Below are 23,118 nucleotides of genomic sequence, written 5' to 3' on the forward strand. Positions count from 1 at the left end.
ACTGTCATGTACATGCTAGTTATGTGGAATGTCAGAAGTTTAGTAATTAGCCATGGCGCTATTCAGGAGGCTGAGGCAAGAGGATCACTGGAACCCAGGAGTTTGAGCCTAGCCTGAACAACATAGCAAGGCCCATGTCTCTTTGCAAATAAAGAAAATCACACCACTGCACTCCAGCCTGGGCAGCAGAGTGAGATCCTGTCTCAAAGAAAAAAACCCCAAAAAACAAAAAAAAAATTTAGTAATTAGGTTATATGAAATTTAGAAAAAACGAGTTTTCCATTAATGAATGCTTGTTATTAGAATCATGTAGTGAAACTGTATATTTTGGTGGTGTCAAGTGGATCAGCCCATATACTGCTGTGTGAAATTGCTTTCACCAAAATCATTGGTTGAGATGACATTAATTGACCTAATGTGAGTCAGTATTCTAGGGGAAGGAAGAGCAGAGGTACCAATATTGGAATGTAGTTTTACTTAATATAAACCACAGCAAAAACCAGTTGTGGATAATAAAGCTAAATTAATGTTAAAGTGTTTGCTCAGGAATCAAACTTGATGACTTCTCACTAACTTCAGCTGCTCCTCAACTTACGCTAGGGCTGCATCCTAATAAACCTGTAAGTCAAAAATACTTTTAAGTTGAAAATGCATTTAAAACTCTGATAAACAGCTGGGCGTGGTAGCTCATGCCTATAATCCCAGCACTGTGGGAGGCTGAGGTGGGCGGATCACCTGAGGTCAGGAGTTCGAGACCAGCCTGGCCAACATGGTGAAACCCTGTCTCTACTAAAAATACAAAAACTAACTGGGCGTGGTGGTGGGCACCTATAATCCCAGCTTCTTGGGAGGCTGAGGTAGGGAGAATCTCTTGAACCCTGGAGGCAGAGGTTGCAGAGAACTGAGATCGTGCCGTTGCACTCCAGCTTGGGTGACAGAGCGAGACTCGTCTCAAAAACAAAACAAAACAACCTCTGAGAAGCCCACTGAAAAAAAAAATTACAAGGAAGCGAACCACCTTAAGTCCTAATGCTACTTGACCTAACTGTGAGGTTTCAACCTGATAAACCCCTAGTAAAGTCAAAAAATTATGAGTTGAACCATCTGAGTCGGGGACCATCTTGACTAAGTTCAGTAGGTTCAGTTCAATAGAACCTGCTCTTGTTATGAGATGACAGTGCTTTCTGCAGAGCAGAGGAAAGCAGAACTGTAGAGAAAAGTTTTGTACTTGACATCTTTGTAATTCAGTAACTATCCTTCAGTTCCCTTTTCTACCTTTTATATTCTGAAAAATCTTTGATCTAGTTAAAACTAGTCCAAAAGCAGTATTCAAAAGATCTAGAAAAATGTGGGAAGACAAGGTAGAGTGAAGTTGATAGAGAAAAATGGTACAAATCTGACTTTTATTTTTACTTTTTATTTTTTTATTATTATTTTTTTGAGACGGAGTCTAGGTCTGTCATCCAGGCTGGAGTGTAGTGGCGCTATCTCAGTTTACTGAAACCTCTGTCTCCTGGGTTCAAGCGATTATCCTGCCTCAGCTTCCTGAGTAGCTGAAACTGCAGATGTGTACCACCACACCTGGCTAATTTTTTGTATTTTCAGTAGAGATGGGATTTCACCGTGTTGGCCAGGCTGGTCTTTGACTCCTGACCTCAGGTGATCCACCCGCCTCGGCCTCCCAAAGTGTTGGGTTTACAGGCATGAGCCACCACACCCGGCCTGACACTTATTTTTTAGAATGTAATATAGTTTGGAAAATACATTTAGCAGCATTAAAGAAATTCATGGCTGGGTGTGGTGACTCATGCCTGTAATCCCAGCACTTTGGGAGGCCGAGGCAGGTGAATCACAAGGTCAGGAGTTCCAGACCAGCCTGGCCAATATGGTGAAACTCCGTCTCTAATAAAAAAAATACAAAAAATTAGCTGGGCGTGGTGGTGGATGCCGTAGTCCCAGCTATTTGGGAGGCTGAGGCAGGAGAGTCAGTTGAATCTAGTAGGCAGAGGGTGCAGTGAGCCGAGATTGCACCACTGTCCTCTAGCCTGGATGACAGAGTGAGACTCTGTCTCAAAAAAAATAAATTCATGAGAATACTATCCTCTAGGTAATTAATTAACACCATTTTTAATTGATAAAAGAATATATATAGTAATGTTATATGTGCTTTATGTTTTACATGATGGTAGAAGCTGTGCACTGCAACCATTCAGTGATATAAATGGCTGTCCCTAGGTTGTGCAACCTGATGGTCCTGACCACCACTAGCTGTAGAACCCAAACCAAGTTCATGCTGAGTTTGTATCCTCATGAGCTTAGTTTTCTGTTTTAGTTATTGTTCTTAAATTACAATCAGGACAACCAAAATAATTTGCTTTAAATTCTGTAGAAACTAAAAGATGACAAATTATGTAGCTGTTTCTGTGATTTTTGTAGTGATAGTGTTTATCTTTGTAATAGTACTTTGTAGCTTTCACAAATACTCATTTTAGCATCTGTTCAACTTTATTAAACACATGTACGTAACACTGACAAAGGATTAAAACATCCCTGTTCTTTCGTCTTTGGTTTTGGAATTCTTTTTACTTGTATAATTCTGTTTTCCATCTTCATCTGTATCCTTGCAGGTTGCCTGAAAGGTTTGAAGACCGTGTGGCATTATATATATTTTAACAGGTCATGTCATTTCTCTAATGCTGTGGCCCTGAGGTTAGTGATATAATATGAAACTGTATCATGAAAGTCTATTTGAGAATAGAAACATGTATGGACTTTTCCCAAAGTTTGTAACCTGTCCATATCTGTTAGCTTTTGCTGTATTAAATGTATAAACAGAAGTCTCAAAGCTTAGTGAACTGAAAAAAGGTTTCATTTCTCACAATTCTTTGGGCTTGCTGGACAATTCTTTTGGTCTCTGCTAACTTAGCTGGGGCTCTATGGCTTCATTCTTACATCTGATGATTGGCAGACCAGTTGCATCTTGGCACACCTCACTTATATGGTTGGTGGTTGATGCATGTCAGCTGCGTTGATGGCCACGTTTCTCTCATCATCCAGCAGGTTAGCCTGGGCTTATTTACATGGTGGTGGTTGCAGGGTTCCATTGAGTAAAAAGAGGGTAAGCCCCAGTGTACAAGCTTCTGCTTGTGTTGTGTTTGCTAATGTCCTGTTGACAAAGGGAAGTCACATGGTGAAACCCAGATTCGTGTGGAAAAATAGACTCCACTTCTTTTAGGTTATTTATTCATTTTGCTTTATTTTTTTGTGTGTATGACAGAGTTTCACTCTGTTGTCCAGGATGGAATGCAGTGGCATGATCTCGGCTTATTGCAGCTTTCCAGGTTTAAGTGATTCTCGTGCCTCAGTCACCTGAAAGCTGGGATTAGGCATGTGCCACCTTGGCCTCCCAAAGTGCTCGGCCTATTTAAAAAATTTTTTAAATTTTTAATATTTGTTGGTACATAGTAGATGTATATATTTATGGAGTACATAAGATATCTTGATACAAACATGCAATATGAAATACGTGCATCATGGAGAATGCGGTGTCCATTTCCACAAACATTTATCCTTTGTGTTACAAACAACCCAGTTAACAACACTCTTTTAGTTAAAATGTACAATTAAGTTATTACTGACTGTAGTCACCCTGTTGTGCAATGAAATTGTAGGCCTTATTCTTTTTTTGTGCGTGCCCATTAATAGACTCCACTTCTTGATGACGGGAGTGGCACAGTCACGTTGCACAGGAGTGAGCATATAGGCCTGGGAAGAATTTGTGGCCATTTGCAATTGACCATGTTCATTTTAGGTTTTCTTTTTTTTTTTTTTTTAACATTTTAATTAAATGGATTTATTTAAAAAGACTATAAAATTTGACATCAAGAGAGATAAAAAAGACCCATAAGATTTAAATTGACAGATAAAAAAATGATTGGCTACAAACATAATTTAAGTATAGTAATTATAAAATTTTTGTACTGTGAGTTCATTTCCCTTATAATTCTTGAAAACCATTCTAAGCAATCTATCGTTTTAGGTTTTCTACCATCTGTATTTCGTTCAAATATTCACTCAGACATTTATTGTGCTCCTGAGTTCTACCGTAGGGATAGAAAAAGGCGAATAAAATAGCAGTTTTCTCTGTCAATAAAGAAATTAGATTTCTGTCTTGTCACTGTCTTTAATCAGTGCACATACTCTGGAACCCTGTACTAAGAACTGTGAGAATGTGAAAACTGAAGCAGTCATTGTCTAACCACCCTTCGTCCACTTCCAAACTCTAAATCTTATTTTAATTTTATTCTGGTTCTAAGTTTTTTCTCAGGCAACTTACATCAATGTGTTAACTGATGCTTAAAAGTCTATTATTTTAATAATGAAACTTACTAAATCTGATCTGACTGTTAGACCTGCTTCACTATAGAATTGGGGCAGAACACTAGCATTTGTTGAATTCATGCTGGAGTCATTCACTGTTAGGCTAGTAAAAGCAATTTGATGTTTCATCTTTGAAACGTTGCTTGCCTTTGTACTAAATTTTCATTTTGACCAATTGTGCCTGCCCCAGCCTCCTCAAATACTTATGAACTGATCTATACAAAATACCATGTCAGGGACCAGATGAGATGCTCTAATAATAATAAAAAAAGCTTTACCCCTTTATTTTACTAATTTTAAAGTGGATAATACTTTCGTTCTTATTTTGGTTGCAGTTATATGGGTATTTTTGAAATAAAACGTTGATTAAATATTCCCTATTTTAATTAGAAACTATCTGCCAGATGTGGTGGATAATGGCTCCCCCTTGTGGCACAGTCATTTATGTCATTTTTAGATTGCCTCAGAATGTTCTGAGCAGGCCTTGTTTTTAAAAATAAGGGACTCTCCTCCCCACACGCTAAAAAAAAATCCTCAGCAGAATTGAATCAACAGCTTCTGCTCCCACCCCCTCAATTCTTTGGCTCTAATAATGATCCTATTTTTATATTTTCTTCACATTGTGCTGATACAAGGTAAAAATATCTATCTTCTATATTTATTGTGGATCACTATGAAAGTATTCTGAGGAACTTTTACTATCTTGGAATGTTGATAGGTATACTAAAACAACTACAAAAAAACAGGTTTTGAAGTCCAAAATAGTGTAATGCTGGACCAAATAAGTAATACTTGTTTGCATTGAGACTTCTCAGAAACTTATAGCCAGTGTGTGTGGTGAGCCTCCTAAACAAGAAGGGTTTTCCAGACTTAGTGGACTGTAGAGCTCTCTCTTCAGGGAACATGTTTTGGGAAACAGCAGGTTGTTTGCAAGTGAGTTGTTCTTTGGAGTTTTTTAAAAAATTGCTTATTATTACTATATTTGCCTTTTCCTGATTGCAACAGTTTTCATAATTTACGTAAGAGAAAACAGTAATAAGTAAAACATCTTATAGATTTGTTTTTGGCAATGTATTTCCTGTTAAGAATAGGCTACTTTTTTCCCTTTGTAGCAAGCCAATCTCAGAATCCTAAGATTTTTTTTTTTTTTTTTAAATTACATTGTATAAGTAGAATATTAGTTTAAACAATTGTTTAATTTTCTGTTAACCAAAGCTTCTCAGATTTTGGTATTGACACTTACTGGCAATGGGTACAATAGGTCTCCTACTTCTACTTTCTTCTTTCCCTTCATAATATTTATAGAGAATATACAAGTGGAAAAGTGATAATGTGGCCATGTTGGTCGTGGGGTTTTGTGGGGAGGGGGAGGAGATTTAGATTAAATATGTTATATTTCTTCTGAAGGCCACTATTTAAATACAAGCTTTCCCACAAATATATAATTATCATGCCTGTCTTTTATTGTGTTCTTTTTGACACATCTATATACCTAAATCAAGAGGAACTGTATGTATCTTTTTAATTCAGTGCATTTCTTTTTTTAGAAAGCAAATATATTTTATTATCATTTTTTATTTAGTTAATTTATTTTTTGAGACTGAGTCTCACTTTTGTCACCCAGACTGGAGTGCAGTGGTGCAATCTCGGCTCGCTACAATCTCCGCCTCCTGGGTTCAAGCATTCTTGTGCTTCAGCCTCCTGAGTAGCTGGGATTACAGGCACCCGCCACCATGCCTGGCTAATTTTTGTGTTTTTAGTAGAGACAGGGTTTTGTCATGTTGGCCAGGCTGATCTCAAACTCCTGATCTTAAGTGATCCTCCCGCCTTGACCTCCCAAAATGCTGGGATTACAGGTGTGAGCCACTGTGCCTGGCCTATATTTTAAAGCAGTGACATGTTTTGGCTTTTTTCAGGTTAATTTTTTAACTGCATCAGAAAACTGGTTTGATTAATGTTTACTGAAGTGAATAAAAGCAAATATAGTAAGCTCACATTAAGCGTCATCAGGATGTGAGATTTTCCAGAGAAGTGATTTTTTTAGTTAGTGGAAACGTTTTAAGTACCAAGGTTCTATAAAAATACCTTCATTGCCGAACATATGCAACATAATGCAACTTTATTTTCAGTATTGGTTTGTCATTATGATACAATACTGATGTCTTAGGGCAGCTGCAGCTGTGCTTACCCTTTTCTCCTCCTTCCCCTTCTAAATTTGTGGTTTCTTGTCCTTTATTATTTTAGAGAGTAGTTATAATTGTGCCTAATACAGGAATGGATATGTAAGAAGAGGACATTTTATGAGCCATGGTCTTTGTGACATTTACTTTGATTATTTAGAGATTCTTCTAATACTTATCTGTTACCTCTCCCGCCTCACTGCCGTTGAATTCTTCGCAGTCTGGCATAGTCTGGATAGGTGATTTTTAGAGAATTGAGGCTTGATTTTTTGTGTGTGATATTGTAGATATAATTTTATCCTATGTAATAGGTGAATTGTGGATATTTGGTATATAGTTTTGCAACAAAAGAGGTGTCACCAAAATCAGGAATTATTTACATTTTTGTGAAAAGCATGTGGATTTTATTCTTACGTTTTAACAGTGTAAGTACCATCATTTATTTTATCAAGCAGTATATGCTTTTTAAATTGGAAATGCTATGTGTAACTTGCCATGTTTGTAACATTTAAGTTAATGGTTACAACTGATGGATTTGAAATATTGTGTTATTAAACTAGAAATTTATATGAAATGATATATAATTAAAAGTTAAATTACAGTGTATTTTAAAATTTAATACTTTTACAGATTAAGATTTTGATGACTTCAATTTAATTTTTAAAATTTGGTTTATGTTTATTCAGGTGGGTGATCATATTTTTATCTTTACTATTGGATAATAAATGTTTTGGAAGATCATTGCTGTTTGTTTTAAACATGTGATAGCTAAGCAGTTTTTATAAAGGGCAATTTCCTATAGAATTTATTTTTGGTTTTATTAGTGGGCAAATGGGATCTGCCTCACGGTTTTTGTACATTCTGGTTAAAAGAGAGAGACTTATACTTTTGTTATAGTAAGTTATGTGTGAAAGTGAATTTTACATATCTATATGTTTTATATGTATTTTGGCATGAGATGGGAAGAACTAACTAAAAATTCAATTAAGATAATTAGCAATATAATCTGAGTAGAGTCTGTATTACTTTAAAAATTCAGGGTCTCTAAAAAATCCTTTGAAATAGTTATGAATTTTAATAGGACCATACTTAATCAACAAAAGATAAAGCCTCTTCTTAGGTAGTGCCCAAAGTACACAGATAATAGGGGTAAAAATCACTTTTTCATTTATTCAGTCTTTTTTTTTTTGAGACGGAATCTCGCTCTGTTGCCCAGGCTGGAGTGCAGTGGCCTGATCTTGGCTCACTGCAAGCTCCGCCTCCCGGGTTTACGCCATTCTCCTGCCTCAGCCTCCCGAGTAGCTGGGACTACAGGCGCCCGCCACCTTGCCCGGCTAGTTTTTTGTATTTTTTAGTAGAGACGGGGTTTCACCGTGTTAGCCAGGATGGTCTCGATCTCCTGACCTCGTGATCCGCCCGTCTCGGCCTCCCAAAGTGCTGGGATTACAGGCTTGAGCCACCGCGCCAGGCCTATTCAGTCTTTTATGTTAAAAAATTTTAATGTTTAGGTCTATACTAATTTGGACGTGTTTTATTTTGAAATAAAAAGCAATATTTGTAAACTTGGAAATTAATGTAAATGTGTAATTTGAAATGAGATGGCTAGGTCGGTAATACTTCTTCAATCAATGAAATAATTATTCTAACCTGAAATAGCAACATCTGGTCAAAACAAAATTAGTAGATAAAGTTCTTGAGTCATGACACAACATATGATTTGTCTGTAATATTACCACTCAAGTTTTACCCATTTTTTTTTCCTGTTACTCAGTGATACATGTTTTTACTCACATTTAAATACATAGATTTTACACTACTGTGTTAAAGGACTGTGTTAACAGTTAGTTCTGGTTTTCTGATTATTATATTTATCTTCTACTCTCTATAGTTTAATGATGTTATAGTTTTTTGGTTTTATTTCATGTATAGTGTGACTTTTTAAAACTACTAGACAAATGGAAAGTTTAGTTGTGCTTCGTATTTTAGAAGAATTCACGTAATGAAAATTCTTTCCTAACAGTCATCCCCTCTCCACAAGATAAACTGCCCCAATTATTTAGCTGATCGTTGTTGGTGCTGTGATGTAGTAGGACGAACCAAGTCAGTGGCAGGGACTTGATTCTGGCTTTGTTAGAACTAAATGTTTTAGGTATCTAAACAAGATAAGGAAATTTATGCACAGAGAATGTACTTATTTGTGTGAAGTGGAAATATATATAATTTGACTTTTTTTTTTTTTGGTCTCTCTGTGTTGCTCAGGCTGATCTTGAACTCCTGGGCTCAAGTGATCCTCTTGCCTCTGCCTTCTGGGTAGCTGGGATTACAGTTTCGTGCCACCACCCCTAACTCTAATTTGACTTTTTAGATATATTTCAAAGCACTTGGAAAATTTGTGTTTTACAATATCAGTTGTTTGATTTCACTTTCTATTTTTATTTTTTATTTTTATTTTTTGAGACGGAGTCTCGCTCTGTCACCCGGGCTGGAGTGCAGTGGCCGGATCTCAGCTCACTGCAAGCTCCGCCTCCCGGGTTCCCGCCATTCTCCTGCCTCAGCCTCCCGAGTAGCTGGGACTACAGGCGCCCGCCACCTCGCCCAGCTAGTTTTTTGTATTTTTTTTTTTAGTAGAGACGGGGTTTCACCATGTTAGCCAGGATGGTCTCGATCTACTGACCTCGTGATCCGCCCGCCTCGGCCTCCCAAAGTGCTGGGATTACAGGCTTGAGCCACCGCGCCCGGCCTGATTTCACTTTCTAAATGGCTATTGCTATTGTCTCTCAAAACTCCTTATGGTCATTTGCAGATACAAAACTCAGAATCTCAGAATCACTTAACAGACTTGATGTGTTATATTCTGGTAAATGTGCTAGAGTTCAGATTGATACCCTTAGCCTCTTTGTTAGACTGTGTTATAGAGATGCATAGACTGGATTTCTTACTGTGTTGCTATTAATGCATCTAAACATCTAGAGTCTGAAGACTGTTGTAGAGTTAGGCTTTAACTTTTAGCTCTCTTGATATAGGAGATGATAGGAATTTTTAGGAGACAGGAAAAAGGTGAGACAATGAGTACACAATGGGGGCACAAGCTCCAACTGTTCTTTTTTTTGTTTTTTGTTTTTTTTTTGAGACAGGATCTCGCTCTGTTGTCCAGGCTGGAGTGCAGTAGCATGATCACAGCTCACTGCAGCCTGGACCTGCCAGGCTGAAGATATCCTCCTGCCTCTCAAAGTGCTGGGATTACAGGCCCCTAATTTTCTAACTTGTAGGAATGGTTTGTAGTTCTGATAAGTCAATTTGTAAGTTTAGGAAAACTTAAGCTTGGATATCTGGTGAATTTATTAAAGAATTAACGTCATTAAACTGCTTTGCTGATTATAATAACAAATGAGATTCTCTGTCTTAAATGATTTTGTTTTGAAAACATATGGGTTGGATTTACTTTGTTATATTGTGATACTCTGACCAGCTGTGATTGTAACGATTCAACTTTTGATGTGACTATCTTTTATAATCTGTGTCTGTGATGTGATAAAAGTTGACCATCCATGTTTGCCTGAAATACCAAGACTTTCAGTTTTAAGACTGATAGTCCTGGGCAAACTGGGACAAATTGGTCTCCTAAATTTGGTGTCCACAAAGGCTAATCCTGAGAAAGAGACAATTACAATTTTGCTTATAATTTGGTTATCAAAAGGAGTTGTTTTGCTTGAAGACAGACTCAAGTTGTTTACTAGTGTTAGTATATGAAAACACGTAGGTTTCTTTGTCAGGATTTAAATATGCTGGCAAAAAATGTCATTACCAGTGAATCTTGAGGTTCAGATGGCTTTGTTTTGGCTCTTTGAATGCCACCCATTTACTAGCAATATGGCGGGTGAGTTTATATCATTATCAAGTTTTCTTCAGCAATCTGCTGTAAAACATTCCAGTTAAGGAAATCAAAGCTCAAGGAACGTAAATAATTTCTGAAGGTCATGTAGCTGGTAGATAGCAAAGGCAGATTTGGATCTTAGGATTCCTGATTCTTAACCTCCCCCCCCCCCTTCCCCTCCCCGCCGCCCCCGCCCCCCCCCACAGAGTCTTGCTCTGTCGCCCAGGCTGGAGTGCAGTGGCACGATCTCGGCTCAGTGCAAGCCCCACCTCCCAGATTCACACCATTCTCCTGCCTCAGTCTCCCAAATAGCTGGGACTACAGGCGCCTGCCACCACACCCGGCTAATTTTTTTGTATTTTTAGTGGAGATGGGGTTTCACTGTGTTAGCCAGGATAGTCTTGATCTCCTGACCTTGTGGTCTGCCCGCCTTGGGCTCCCAAAGTGCTGGGATTACAGGCGTGAGCCACTGCGCCTGGCCGTAATTCTTAATTTCTAGTAGTTTCTCATCAGAGTTAATAATAGATATATAAACTGGTTTCTAGTTAATATTGTAAGATCAAAAAAGAAGAGCATCGCTGGTGGCCTTTTAGACATATAAGCCACTGGTGATGATTAATGTTTTCAGAGGGTCTACTTTGGAAAATTTTGATGAAAAGATATGAACCTCATTTTACTTTAGAAAAATGCAGCCAACTTTGAAAAATACACCAACTTTTGAATATTCAGATAATGAGTTCCTCTGTTCTAAGGAGATGTTAGTTGTCTAGAATTAATGCTTATTTGTCTTAACTGTGTTTTCATAAGCAGTGTGTAGGAATAGAGAAAGTAAAATAGCTTGATTTAGTGCAAGTTTTATTTTTAAAATGCCTTATCTGTTACTGTTCGTAAAGTTTTGTTTTGCTTGCCTCCTTATGATATAATATTCTGAGATAAAAATTTATTGTTACAAAATGATAGCAAGCATTATGTGTAACTTTTAATTAAATCTATTTTCTTCAGGTAAAAATAATGTATTTAACTTTTAATTAAATCCATATTCTTCAGGTAAAAAGAACGTATTCTCATGGTACTTACAGAGCTGGCCCAATGCGACAAATAAGCTTGGTGGGAGCAGTTGATGAAGAAGTAGGAGATTATTTCCCTGAGTTCCTTGACATGTTGGAAGAGTCACCATTTTTAAAAGTAAGAGATAATCTGTCCTGGGATTAGAGTTTTTGTTTAAAAAGGCAAGAAAAACCAATATGAGTAATCTAAATTGTGAGTGTTTCTTTCATGCTACATGCACTATAAATGAATGGCTGTTTCAGAAATGGAAACATTTTGGTTTATTTGAACTGGAGGGAAGGAGAGCAAGAGATGGGAAACTCACATAATTCTTGTGTGTACATGTGACATCTCAGGTCCTGATTGTAATGGCAAAGCTAAGTGGTGGGCCATGAAATAACACCTGTTAACACTTTAGGAATTTAGGTTCCATGTGTTTATCAGCTCTTTATAAACTAAATACTAAAGGATTTAAGAAGTACAGGAAAGATTCTACTACAAATGTTTAAGACAAAGGAATGGCAGTTTACCATTGTGGAAAACTGGCCTGGGAAATTACACATCCATATTTTAGCCTTGGCTGTACCTGTCTGGGTTGGGAAAGCCATTTAAACTTTCTGGGCTTCAGTTTCATCATCCATAAAATAACATGTTTAGACAATGTAGCCAAAGTCCCCTTTATTTTATTTATTTTTTTGAGACAGTCTCACTGTGTGTCCTGGCTGGAGTATAGTGGTGTAATGTGGAGCCCTGACCTCCGTGGGCTCAGATGATCCTCCCACCTCAGCCTCCCAAGTACCTGGGACTACAGGTACATGCCACCATGCCCAGCTAACTTTTGTATTTTTTGTGGAAATGGGGTTTCACCACGTTGCTGAGACTGGTCTCGAACTCTTGGGCTCAAGTGATCCTCCTGTCTTGGCCTCCCAAAGTGCTGGGATTACAAGTGTGAGCCCCTGTGCCCACCCCCACAGGCCCCTTTAAATAATTTGTAGCCAGATTCCTTTTTTTTTTTTTTTTTAAAGCCTCTTCATTTTCAGAAAATATTTCTTGTGAGCTGCTGGGGCTATCCCACTGAGAGAGGAATCTCTGAGCTGTGTAGTTAGGTTAATTATTTAATCAGTAACTCAAAGGTCAGTGCAAACCTGCACTGAAATTCAGAGTCCAGGTAAGCTGTGGAATGTGACAAGATTTCTAATACTCACCACATAATCTATAGGACATCTTTTCTTTTATTACTTCTGTTTGCTTGTTTTTACCCTGTATGTGCATGTATCTTTTTCTTCCCTTTCTCTTTAACCTTGTTCCATTCCTTTTTCTCTTTTCCTTTTAAACTTTTTGTTCTTTTTCTACTTCTCTCTAGTAGTTACATAATGGAATTAGGTTGCATTTATTATTGAATTATATTTAAAAATTACCAAATATTATTTAAATGGTTGCTTCAAATTTAATTTTCAAAGTACATGAACTAAATGCATTATTTCTCTTTTCCTTCCGCTTCTGCTTCCCCTTCCCCTTCCCCCTTCCTTTTTCCTTTCCCTTCCCCTTTCCCTTCCTTTCCTTTGACAGGTCCTGCTATGTTGCCCAGGCTAGTTTTGAAGTCCTGGGCTCAAGCAGTCTTCCTGCTTCAGCCTCCCAAAGTGCTGGGATTATAGACGTGAGCTACCTGCACCCAACCTAAATGCATTGTTTCTACAGAAATTTGACAATCCTTTTTGAAAAGGGGGTGTGTGGTGAATTTAAAAAAAAATTTTTTTTCTCAACATTCGATGGACAGTGGCCCTCAGTTTCCTTCCTTCTTCTCTCTGTCTCTCTTTTTTTTTTGGTTTGAGACCATCCAGGCTGGAGTGCAGTCATGTGATCTCGGCTCACTGCAACCTCTGCCTCCCAGGTTTAAGTGATTCTCATGCCTCAGCCTTTCGAGTAGCTGGGATTACAGACACTACCATGATCCGCTAATTGTTTGTGTTTTTACTTGAGATGGGTTTCGCCGTGTTGCCCAGGCTGGTCTCAAACTCCTGAGCTCAGGTGATCTGCCTGCCTCAGCCTCCCAAAGTGTTGGGATTACAGGCGTGAGCCACTGTGCCTGGCCACCTTCTTCTCTTTTCTCTTCCCGTTCCCCTCTGTCTCTTTTCTCTTTCTTTCTTTCTTTCTTTCTTTTTCTTTCTTTCTTTCTTTCTTTCTTTCTTTCTTTCTTTCTTTCTTTCCTCTTTTTTCCTTTCTCTTTCTTTTCTTTCTCTTTCTTTTCTTTCTGCTAGAGGTGAATCATACCTCTAGCAGGGTAGGGGGACAGAACCATCCAAGCATAATTATTTTCTTGGTGTGTTTGAAACAATTTTTTGAAGCAAAGTATATCAATATATAGGGATATATTCAATATGTATTTCAAGTGCTTAAGTACAAAGCTGTGAATGAAAGTGTGTTTGTCAGGGGAACAATGTTATTATTAACATACACTTGAAGATACATTTTGAAAATAATTGCAATCTACATAATTATTTGTCTCCAGTGTACACTGCCATGGGGGACGCTATCTAGTCTAAAATTACAGAGTCGAAAAGATAGTGATGATGGTCCCATCATGTGGGTTCGTCCAGGAGAACAAATGATCCCTGTGGCTGATATGCCAAAGTCACCTTTCAAAAGGAAAAGGTATGTTGTATACACATTTTTATTGGAGGAGATGAGTGTTTGTATGTTGGGGTGTGTATGTTAGTTCAAAATTGGAGGAAGAAGGAAGGCAAAGTTTAGACCATAATTGGGATATAAATTTAAAAATAGTGATACATGCTAATGTAATTTGTTATAAAACCTAAAATGTAAATAGGGCATGAGAAATGTAGGCAAATGACAAGAAATCGTAATGATGAATGGAAAAAATGTCATAAAATATAAACTATTTTGGAATAAATTTAATAATATTCAGAACCTGTGCTAAAAAGACTAAAACATTTTGTGGAGGATATAAAATAAGATCAGAACAAATGGAAAGCCTTACTGTGTTCTGGATTGGATAAAAATAATAGTTCTTTAAATTTTTTTACATTTCAATTGGACTCACACTTCCATTCCTGGATAAAATGATTTTAAAATTCATAAGGAAGTAAATTTTTCAGTGAAAGAGAAGATAAGTGAGGGGGAGCTTATGATACAGGATATTAAAAGTTACTATAAAGTTCAAATAGATCATTGGAATAAGAGTCCAGAAATAGATCTAAGTATATTGGGAACTTAATATATGAGATAGGTGGGAAGAGGAAGATGTATTTAATGAATAATGCTGGCATATTTGGCTCTCATAAAAACAAAGGCGGCAGAGCCCCTACCTTATACAAGAAGTAAATTAGAGAATTAAGCATCACAGATAAAACAGTTAAAATATTAGAATAAAATTGTTTAAGCCTGGAGGAGACCTTCCTAAGCAAGACCAAACAATGCAGTGACAATAGTATTTGGGAGGGAAGTGACATCAACAGTGAAGTTCAAAATTATGATAGACTGGACTAAAACATTCGGAACTCATGACAGACTAAAGTTAACGTCCAAAGAGCATTCATTCTCAAGTGTAAACAACCGAGTAGAAAAATAGACCTCAGGCAGTTAAGTTTATTTTAAAAGAACTATGAGATATTTTTATTCATTATATTGGCAAAAATTATTAATATAGCAATAATATTATAGGCTGGTAGGTATGTGAAGAAACAATTTTTTATATATTGTTGACTGGAGGATGAGCTGCTGTAATTTTGTGAAAGTAATCCAGCAATAGATCATAAAATTTAACATAAAACTCTTTGATCTAGCACTCCTACTTTTGGGAATCTATCCCAAGAAATAAAAACACGAAAAGTAAATAAATTTGTGGTAAGAAAAACGTTTTAAAAGGGTCCGAATGACTGTCAACAGGGGAATGGTTGAATAGGTTTCATACATTCTTATTAAAGAGTAGAGTGAGGCCAGGTGCAGTGGCTCACGCCTGTAATCCCAGCACTTTGGGAGGCTGAGGTGGGGGGATAGGGGTTTTACCATGTTGGCCAGGATGGTCTTGATCTCTTGACCTCTTGCCTGAGGTCAGGAGTTCGAGATCAGCCTGGCCAACATGAGGAAACCCCGTCTCTACTAAAAATACAAAAATTATCTCAGCGTGGTGGGACATGCCTGTAATCCCAGCTACTCAGGAGGCTGAGGCAAGAGAATTGCTTGAGCCTGGGAGATAAAGGTTGCAGTGAGCCCAGATCGAGTCACTGCACTCCAGCCTGGCCGATAGAGCGAGACTGTGTTTCAGAAAGAGAGAGTATAGTGAAATAAGCCAGGTGCAGTGGCTCTTTTATGTAATCCTAGCACTTTGGGAGGCCAAGGTGGGAGGATAACTTGAATCCCAAGAGTTCAGGACCAGCATGAGCAACATAGTGAGATGCTGCCTCTACAAAATAAAAAAATAAAAAAAATTTAGCCAGTGTGGTGGCACATGTCTGTAGCCCTAGCTACTTGGAAGGCTGAGTCAAGGACTCCTTGAGCCCAAGAGTTTGAGGCTGCAGTAAGTTATGAGTACATCACTGCACTCCAGCCTGGGTGACAGAACCAGACCCTGTCTCTTAAAAAAAAAAAAAAAAAAAGGCAAAATAGTTAAAGTTTTAAAAAATGTCTTGATCTAGATGGATATTCATGACACTTGAAAACAGCCAAATGTAGTGTAATGTATCTAGTATGATTTTGTCTTTATCCAAAGAAATAAATAACAGAATCCTCCTATGTGTGATTGTGTATTTATGTGAGCACAGAGAAAAGTGTGGAGAAAATGTACATTTGTACATTAGGGTAACGTCAGTTGGAATGGATGGAGATGATGCTAGGAGAGATTATAGCCTTTTTTGTTTTTGTTTTTGAGACTGAGTCTTGTTCACCAGGCTAGAGTGCAGTGGCACAGTCTAGCCTCACTGCAACCTCCGCGTCCCGGGTTCATGAGATTCTCCTGCCTCCGCCTCCCGAGTAGCTGGGACTACAGGCACGTGCCACCACACCCAGCTAATTCTTGTATTTTTAGTAGAGATGGGATTTCACCACGTTGGCCAGGATGGTCTTGATCTCTTGACCTCATGATCCTCCCGCCTCAGCCTCCCGAAGTGCACAGGTGTGAGCCACCGCGCCCGTCCTGATTATAGTTTTTTCTTTAGATACCTAAAGGTGGTTTTACTGGTTACAGTGATTATTAAGTTAAAAAGAAAATGGGGAAAAAGTCATTGAGTAAACTCTGGGTTGCATGATGGCAGGGACTTTATTGGGTTTGTTACTAATGTGTCTCTAACACCTAAACACAGTGTCTGGTGCTTAATATTTATTGGATGAATAAAAGTTTACAGGTTAATTTATAAGTTAGTAGTAAATGGTAAAACTGATGTGTTCCTCAGTGATTCTTTTTTTTTTTTTCTTTTTTGAGGCGGAGTCTAGCTCTGTCACCCAGGCTGGAGTGCAGTGGTATAATCTCAGCTCACTGCAACCTCTGCCTCCGCGGTTCAAGTGATTCTCCTGCCTCAGCCTCCTGAGTAGCTGGGATTATAGGCGTGCACCACCATACCCTGCTCATTTTTGTATTTTTAATAGAGACAGGATTTCGTCGTTTTGGCCAGGCTGGTCTCAAACTCCTAACCTCAGGTGATCCACCTGCCTCGGCCTCCCAAAGTGCTAGGATTACAAGCGTGAGCCACTGTGACCGGCCCCCTCAGTGATTCTTAATTTTTTTTTTTTTTTTAATGTATGGATCATTTTGAGAATCTGAAAGTCTTTTCTCAGAACAATACAGATAAATACAAACTTTTAGATGTAATTTAAAGGGGTTCAACACTACCTTGAGGAACTTCCGTTCACCTCAGGGTATACAAGCCACCGTATATGCGATAATAGTTTAACAAAAACAGTGTCAGGCATTGTGCCAAGTGCTACATAGTCTTAATTCATTAGAACGTGGTATTTATGCAACTAAATTTGTGGGTTTGAGAACCTGTTAGGTTTCCAGAGGAAGCAACACCATCTGGCATTCTGACACATGTAGAACATTAATCACGAAGAGCCAAAAAAAAAAAATCATTTTATGTGTATGTGTAATAAGACTGTAATGCAGGGGTGCACACAGAGTAGTTAAATAATAGAGATTAAGGGTGGGAAAGTAGAGAACCAGTTAGGAAGAGTGAGCCCTGGGAAGACAGACAAGAATGAGAGGAGACAATTATGGGGGTAATACAGAGTTGCATCTGGAAGAAACAAAAACCATAGAGGAAGATACATAAAATGATGAATCTCAGCCAGAGAAATTCTTCTTACCCTTTCCTTGCTTACAGCAAAATTGGAGAGGTTTCAGCAATGAGTGAGGCTAAGTAGGCAGCAACTTCTGTATGCATATGCATTCTAGAAGGAAAGTGGTAGAGGACAGGGCCAGTGGGAAATGGCTGTCTTCCAAGACAGAGCTAAGGTTTTCCTTTCTACTTCCAATAAACCATGTATATTTTGTGGAAGCACTTATTGCTGGGTGTTTTATTGCTAAATCTATTTCTTTGATCCTTCCCTCACTAGACAGACGATAAACTCCCACGAGAGTAGGGTCCTCTTCTGTCTTATTTGCTATTGTCTCATTCACTGGCCCCAGTTCCTAGATAGTACCTAGCACATAGTATGTGTCTTATTAATATTGAATTAATGCATTTTTAAAAGTTACCTGTTTGTTTCAGATATATATCTATCTATCTTGTGTAAATACCCAAGAGATTTGAGTGGGGGCATGGTACCAAAGCCCCAGGTAAAGATTCTGTGTATAGGGAAACTTAGGTAAACAACACCGTTTGTAATTTAATTTTTTATCCGTGTATTTCCTTACAACTGTTAATTTTATGAAGGTATATTAGAAAAATGAGGGTATTGTATGTGTGTTTTTGTTTGTTCTTGTTCATTTTAAAGATAGAATTTGATTTGAGAGCAGATTTAATATCTTTTTGTCTGAATTATGTGATTATTGAATGTTTGATGGCAATTAAGTGTCACTATATAAATGTAATTTTCTTTTTTAAAAAAACAGAACTACCAATGAAATAAAAAATCTTCAGTACCTACCTCGAACAAGTGAGCCCCGTGAGATGCTCTTTGAAGACAGGACAAGAGCTCATGCAGATCATATAGGACAAGGTTTTGAACGACAGACTACAGCCGCTGTTGGAGTGCTGAAGGCTGTGCACTGTGGAGAGTGGTATGTATAACTACTGCTATTTTAATCAAAGAATTTCTTGGCTTCTACAATTTTTCTTGGAAAATCTTAGTCACTCCTCCTTACTGTGAGAAAAAAGTTGCATTTTTTACCTGTATTTGGATATCTTAATTGTATAATTGTACTAAAGATTTTAAATTGCTAGAATCTGGCTGGGCAGGGTGGCTCACACCTGTAATCCGAGCACTTTGGGAGGCTGAGGTGGGTGGATCACGAAGTCAGGAGATCAAGACCAGCCTGGCCAATATGGTGAAACCCTGTCTCTACTAAAAATACAAAAATTAGCCAGGCATGGTGGTGCACGCCTGTAGTCACAGCTACTCGAGAGGCTGAGGCAGGAGAAACGCTTGAACCCAGGAGGCTGAGGGTGCAGTGAGCCGAGATCGTGCCACTGCACTCCAGCCTGGGTGACAGAGCAAGACTCTGTCTCAAACAAAAACAAAAACAAATAAATTGCCAGAATCTAGGTTTAAACATTTGGGTTAACTGAAATAATTAATTTCATGTTCTAAGTGACGTAGATGTGAAAAAAAATTAAAAGGAAAACTAAGGCGTACCTGGTGCATACTGTATGCCTGTTTACAAATGTCATTTAATTTAATTTTTCTCAACTACGTTTTGCTCCATATTTATCATATAAGGAAACTGAGGCTCAGGGCTGTCAAATAATTTTTTTTTACAGTCATATAGTTAGTAAATGGTACAGCAGAGACTGATTTCAATCTGATTCCACACTGTTCTGTTTTCTCTTCCTCCTGCTTTTCTGTACCCTTTCTGAGGTTTGGTTTCTCTTTATTATGTATTTGCTTTTCCATATTCTTTTTTTTCCAGCTTTGCTTACAAGTTTCACTTTGAATATTTTGACAGATTAAAAAATGGATTATTCTTTTAAATATACTTGAGATGTCATCTCATACATTGTTACTTTCCATTTATTAAATGGATAAAACATATAAAGCAAAGTTACTGTAATTTTGTGGCTGGGTGTGATGGCTCACGCCTGTAATTCCAGCACTTTGGGAGGCCAAGGCGGGTGGATCACCTAAGATCAGGAGTTCGAGACCAGCCTGGACAACATGGTGAAACCTCATCTCTATTAAACATACGAAAATTAAGCCGGGCGTGGTGGCTCACGCCTGTAATCCCAGCACTTTGGGAGGCCGAGGCGGGCGGATCGCGAGGTCAGGAGATCAAGACCATCCTGGTTAACACGGTGAAACCCCGTCTCTACTAAAAATAGAAAAAATTAGCCGGGCGTGGTGGCAGGCACCTGTAGTCCCAGCTACTCGGGAAGCTGAGGCAGGAGAGTAGTCTGAACCCAGGAGGCGGAGCTTGCAGTGAGCCGAGCTCACACCACTGCACTCCAGCCTGGGCTATAGAGCAAGATTCTGTCTCAAAAAAAAAAAAAAAAAAAAACGAAAATTAGCTGGGGCCAGGCGTGGTTCACACCTGTAATCCCAGCACTTTGGGAGGCTGAGGTGGGAAGATCACGAGGTCAGGAGTTCAAGACCAGCCTGACCAACGTGGTGAAACCCCATCTCTGCTAAAAATACACACACACACACACACACACACACAGACAAATTAGGCGGGCATGGTGGCACGTGCCTGTAATCCTAGCTACTGAGGAGGCTGAGGCAGGAGAATTGCTTGAACCCAGAAGGCAGAGGGTGCAGTGAGCCGAGATGGTGCCACTGCACTTCAGCTTGGGCGACGAGAGCAAAACTCTGTCCCGCCACCAAAAAAAAATAATTTTGCTTGCTTAGATTTTTGTTTTCCAAAATCGAGTATTGTTTGGGTATGAAATGTGAGTTGGAATATGCTATTTTGCTTATTAGAACCATTTAAATTTTTTTTTCCCCCCCAAGAGACAGGGCCTCACTCTGTTGCCCAGCCTATAGTTCAGTGGTGCTATCATGGCTCACAGCAGCCTTGACCTCTTAGGCTGAAGCAAGCCTCTTGCCTCAGCCTCCTGAGTAGCTAGGACTATAGCCACACACCACCACATCTATAAATTAAGAACAATTAAGTCAACTTTGTTGATAGTGAATGTGGTTCACGTCTTTTATAGTCTTACTTATTTTTGTCTACTTGTTAATTTGCAACTTTAATACTGGATTTGTCTTTTTCCTGTCAGTTTTTCTAGTTTTTGCTCTATTTTTTCTTTTGTGACAGTTTTATTAAGCCATGATCACATACCATACAATTCACCCATTTAAAGTGTACATACAGTTGAATAGTTTTTAGTATATTCACAGAGTTGTGCAACCACCACCAAAATGATAGAACATATGATAGAACATTTTCTTCACCTCACAAAGGAACCACAGCCTTTAGCCATCACCTCCCCAATCCTCCATCCTCCATCCTCCATACTCCCAGCCCTAGGCAAGCACTAATTTACTTTCTGTCAGTAGGTATATGTCGGTTCTTAACATCTAATATAAATGGAATCACATAACGTGGTCTTTTGTGATTAGCTTCTTTCACTTAGCATAGTGTTTTGAAGGTTGTTCCATATAGTTTGAAGCTGTGTTCTTAGGCAAGTACACATTTAGAATTGTTATTCTTGATAAATTGACCTATTTTTTCATTATAAACTGCCCTTTTTATCCTTGGTAATATTCCTTGTCCTGAAACTTTGTTAATACAGCCAATTCAGCCTTCTTATGATTTGTATTTACATGCTGTATCTTTTCCCATGCTTTTTCTTTTAACTTATGTCTATATTATTGTTACATGTAGATAGATACATAGTTGAGTCTTACTTTTTTTAACCCAGTGACAATCTTTGTCTTTTAATTGGAGTATTTAGATTATTTATATTTAATAGAAATATTAGTAAATTTGATTTTAAATTTACCTTCTTGCTTTTTCCAATTTGCTTCTTTATTCCTTTTTTACCCGTTTTCTTGTCATATTTAAGCATTCCATTTTACCTCCATGATTTGGTTAGTAGCTTATAGCACTGTGGTTTTTTTTTTTTTTTTTTTTTTTTAAATTTCATTGTTGTCAACTTACCACAGTCTACCTTCAAATAATATTAGACTTCTTTATGTAATGTGTAAGAATCTTTCAATAGTATACTTCCAGTTATTCCCTCCCCTTCACATTTCTGGCCTTTGTGCTAATTGTCTTGTATTTTACTTTATGTATGCTATAAACCCCACGATGTATGTTATTACTTTTTCTTTAAAGAATCATTTCTAAAGATATTTCTTTAAATGAGAATAAAACCTCTTTCATATTTATCGTTAGGTGTGCTATACATTCCTTTTCATAGATCTACATTTTCATTTAAGTATCATTTTCCTTCCGCCTGAAGAAATTCCTTTAGCAGTCTTTGTTATGCTGGTTTTCCGGTGACAGATTCTCTCAGCTTTTGTTTATTTGAACATGTTTTTATTTCACATTTTTGGAGGATATTTTTGGTGGGTATAGAATTCTAGATTGACTTTTTCTTTTAGTACTTTAAAAGTAGTCCATTCTCTTCAGGCTTGCATTGCCTTTGATAAGAAGTCTATGATCATTCTTATCCTTCTTTCTCTGTATATAATGTATTACATGATTCTCAGATTTTCTTTTTTATCACTGGTTTTTAGAAATTTAGTTATGATTTGCCTTCATATGATTTTTTTTAATGTTGTTTGGAATTTTATTCCAAAATCCATTTTTTAGCATCTCTGTAAAAATGTATTTATATATTCCTAATTAATTGAAGAATTTGAGAATTTTTTAGAATTATATTTAAAGGGACGAGTAACCTCAGCAAACACCAAGCTTATTATATTGGTACTTTTCTAATGAAATCTCTTAATTTATAAAGTTACTTAAGAGTTTTATGCTTCAGTATAGTTATATGTATCTTCTATGGAAAGAAAATACTCCCTTTTCCTCACATTTACTTCTAATTTTTATGTAGTATTTTCAACTTTAGCACTTAAATGTATGAAGCATTAATCTTATTCTTCAAATAGAACACTTAATTTTCTTGGTTTATACAGTTTACCAATTCAGATCATTTCAATTTTCCAAACTCTTGTGACAAATATTTATACAAAATGAAGTCAGTTTTTAATCTCTGTCTAGGTTGAAAGTCATGGTGTTGGCTCTTTCTTTAAATATGTGAAATGGCTTTCCAGTTAACAGTTTATTTGTAAGACAGTACTATGGTATTGACCATAAACCATTTTTGCTTTGAGTTTAATAAGAGCTCAAGAGAGTGAAACATTTATGGCAGATTCTTGTTATCTCATTTTCTTTTTTAGGCCTGATCAACCCCGTATAACCAAAGATGTAATTTGTTTTCATGCTGAAGATTTCTTAGAAGTAGTTCAACGAATGCAGTTAGATTTACATGAACCTCCACTGTCCCAGGTATTTTT

At 37.6% G+C, this 23,118-nt stretch overlaps 1 protein-coding gene across 1 annotated transcript in view; it reads left to right on the forward strand.

Annotated features, from left to right (window-relative positions):
- RSBN1L (round spermatid basic protein 1 like) overlaps window positions 1-23,118 on the forward strand; it is a 101,102-nt gene that overhangs the window by 73,445 nt on the left and 4,539 nt on the right. The window contains exons 4-7 of the mRNA XM_021936132.2: window positions 11,482-11,619; window positions 13,991-14,133; window positions 18,548-18,715; window positions 23,002-23,110. Of these exons, the coding sequence (XP_021791824.2) occupies window positions 11,482-11,619; window positions 13,991-14,133; window positions 18,548-18,715; window positions 23,002-23,110 (558 nt within the window). The remainder of the gene's footprint in view (window positions 1-11,481; window positions 11,620-13,990; window positions 14,134-18,547; window positions 18,716-23,001; window positions 23,111-23,118) is intronic.

The sequence above is a fragment of the Papio anubis genome, chromosome 4 (genome assembly GCF_008728515.1).
Source record: "Papio anubis isolate 15944 chromosome 4, Panubis1.0, whole genome shotgun sequence".
Lineage (NCBI taxonomy): Eukaryota > Metazoa > Chordata > Mammalia > Primates > Cercopithecidae > Papio > Papio anubis.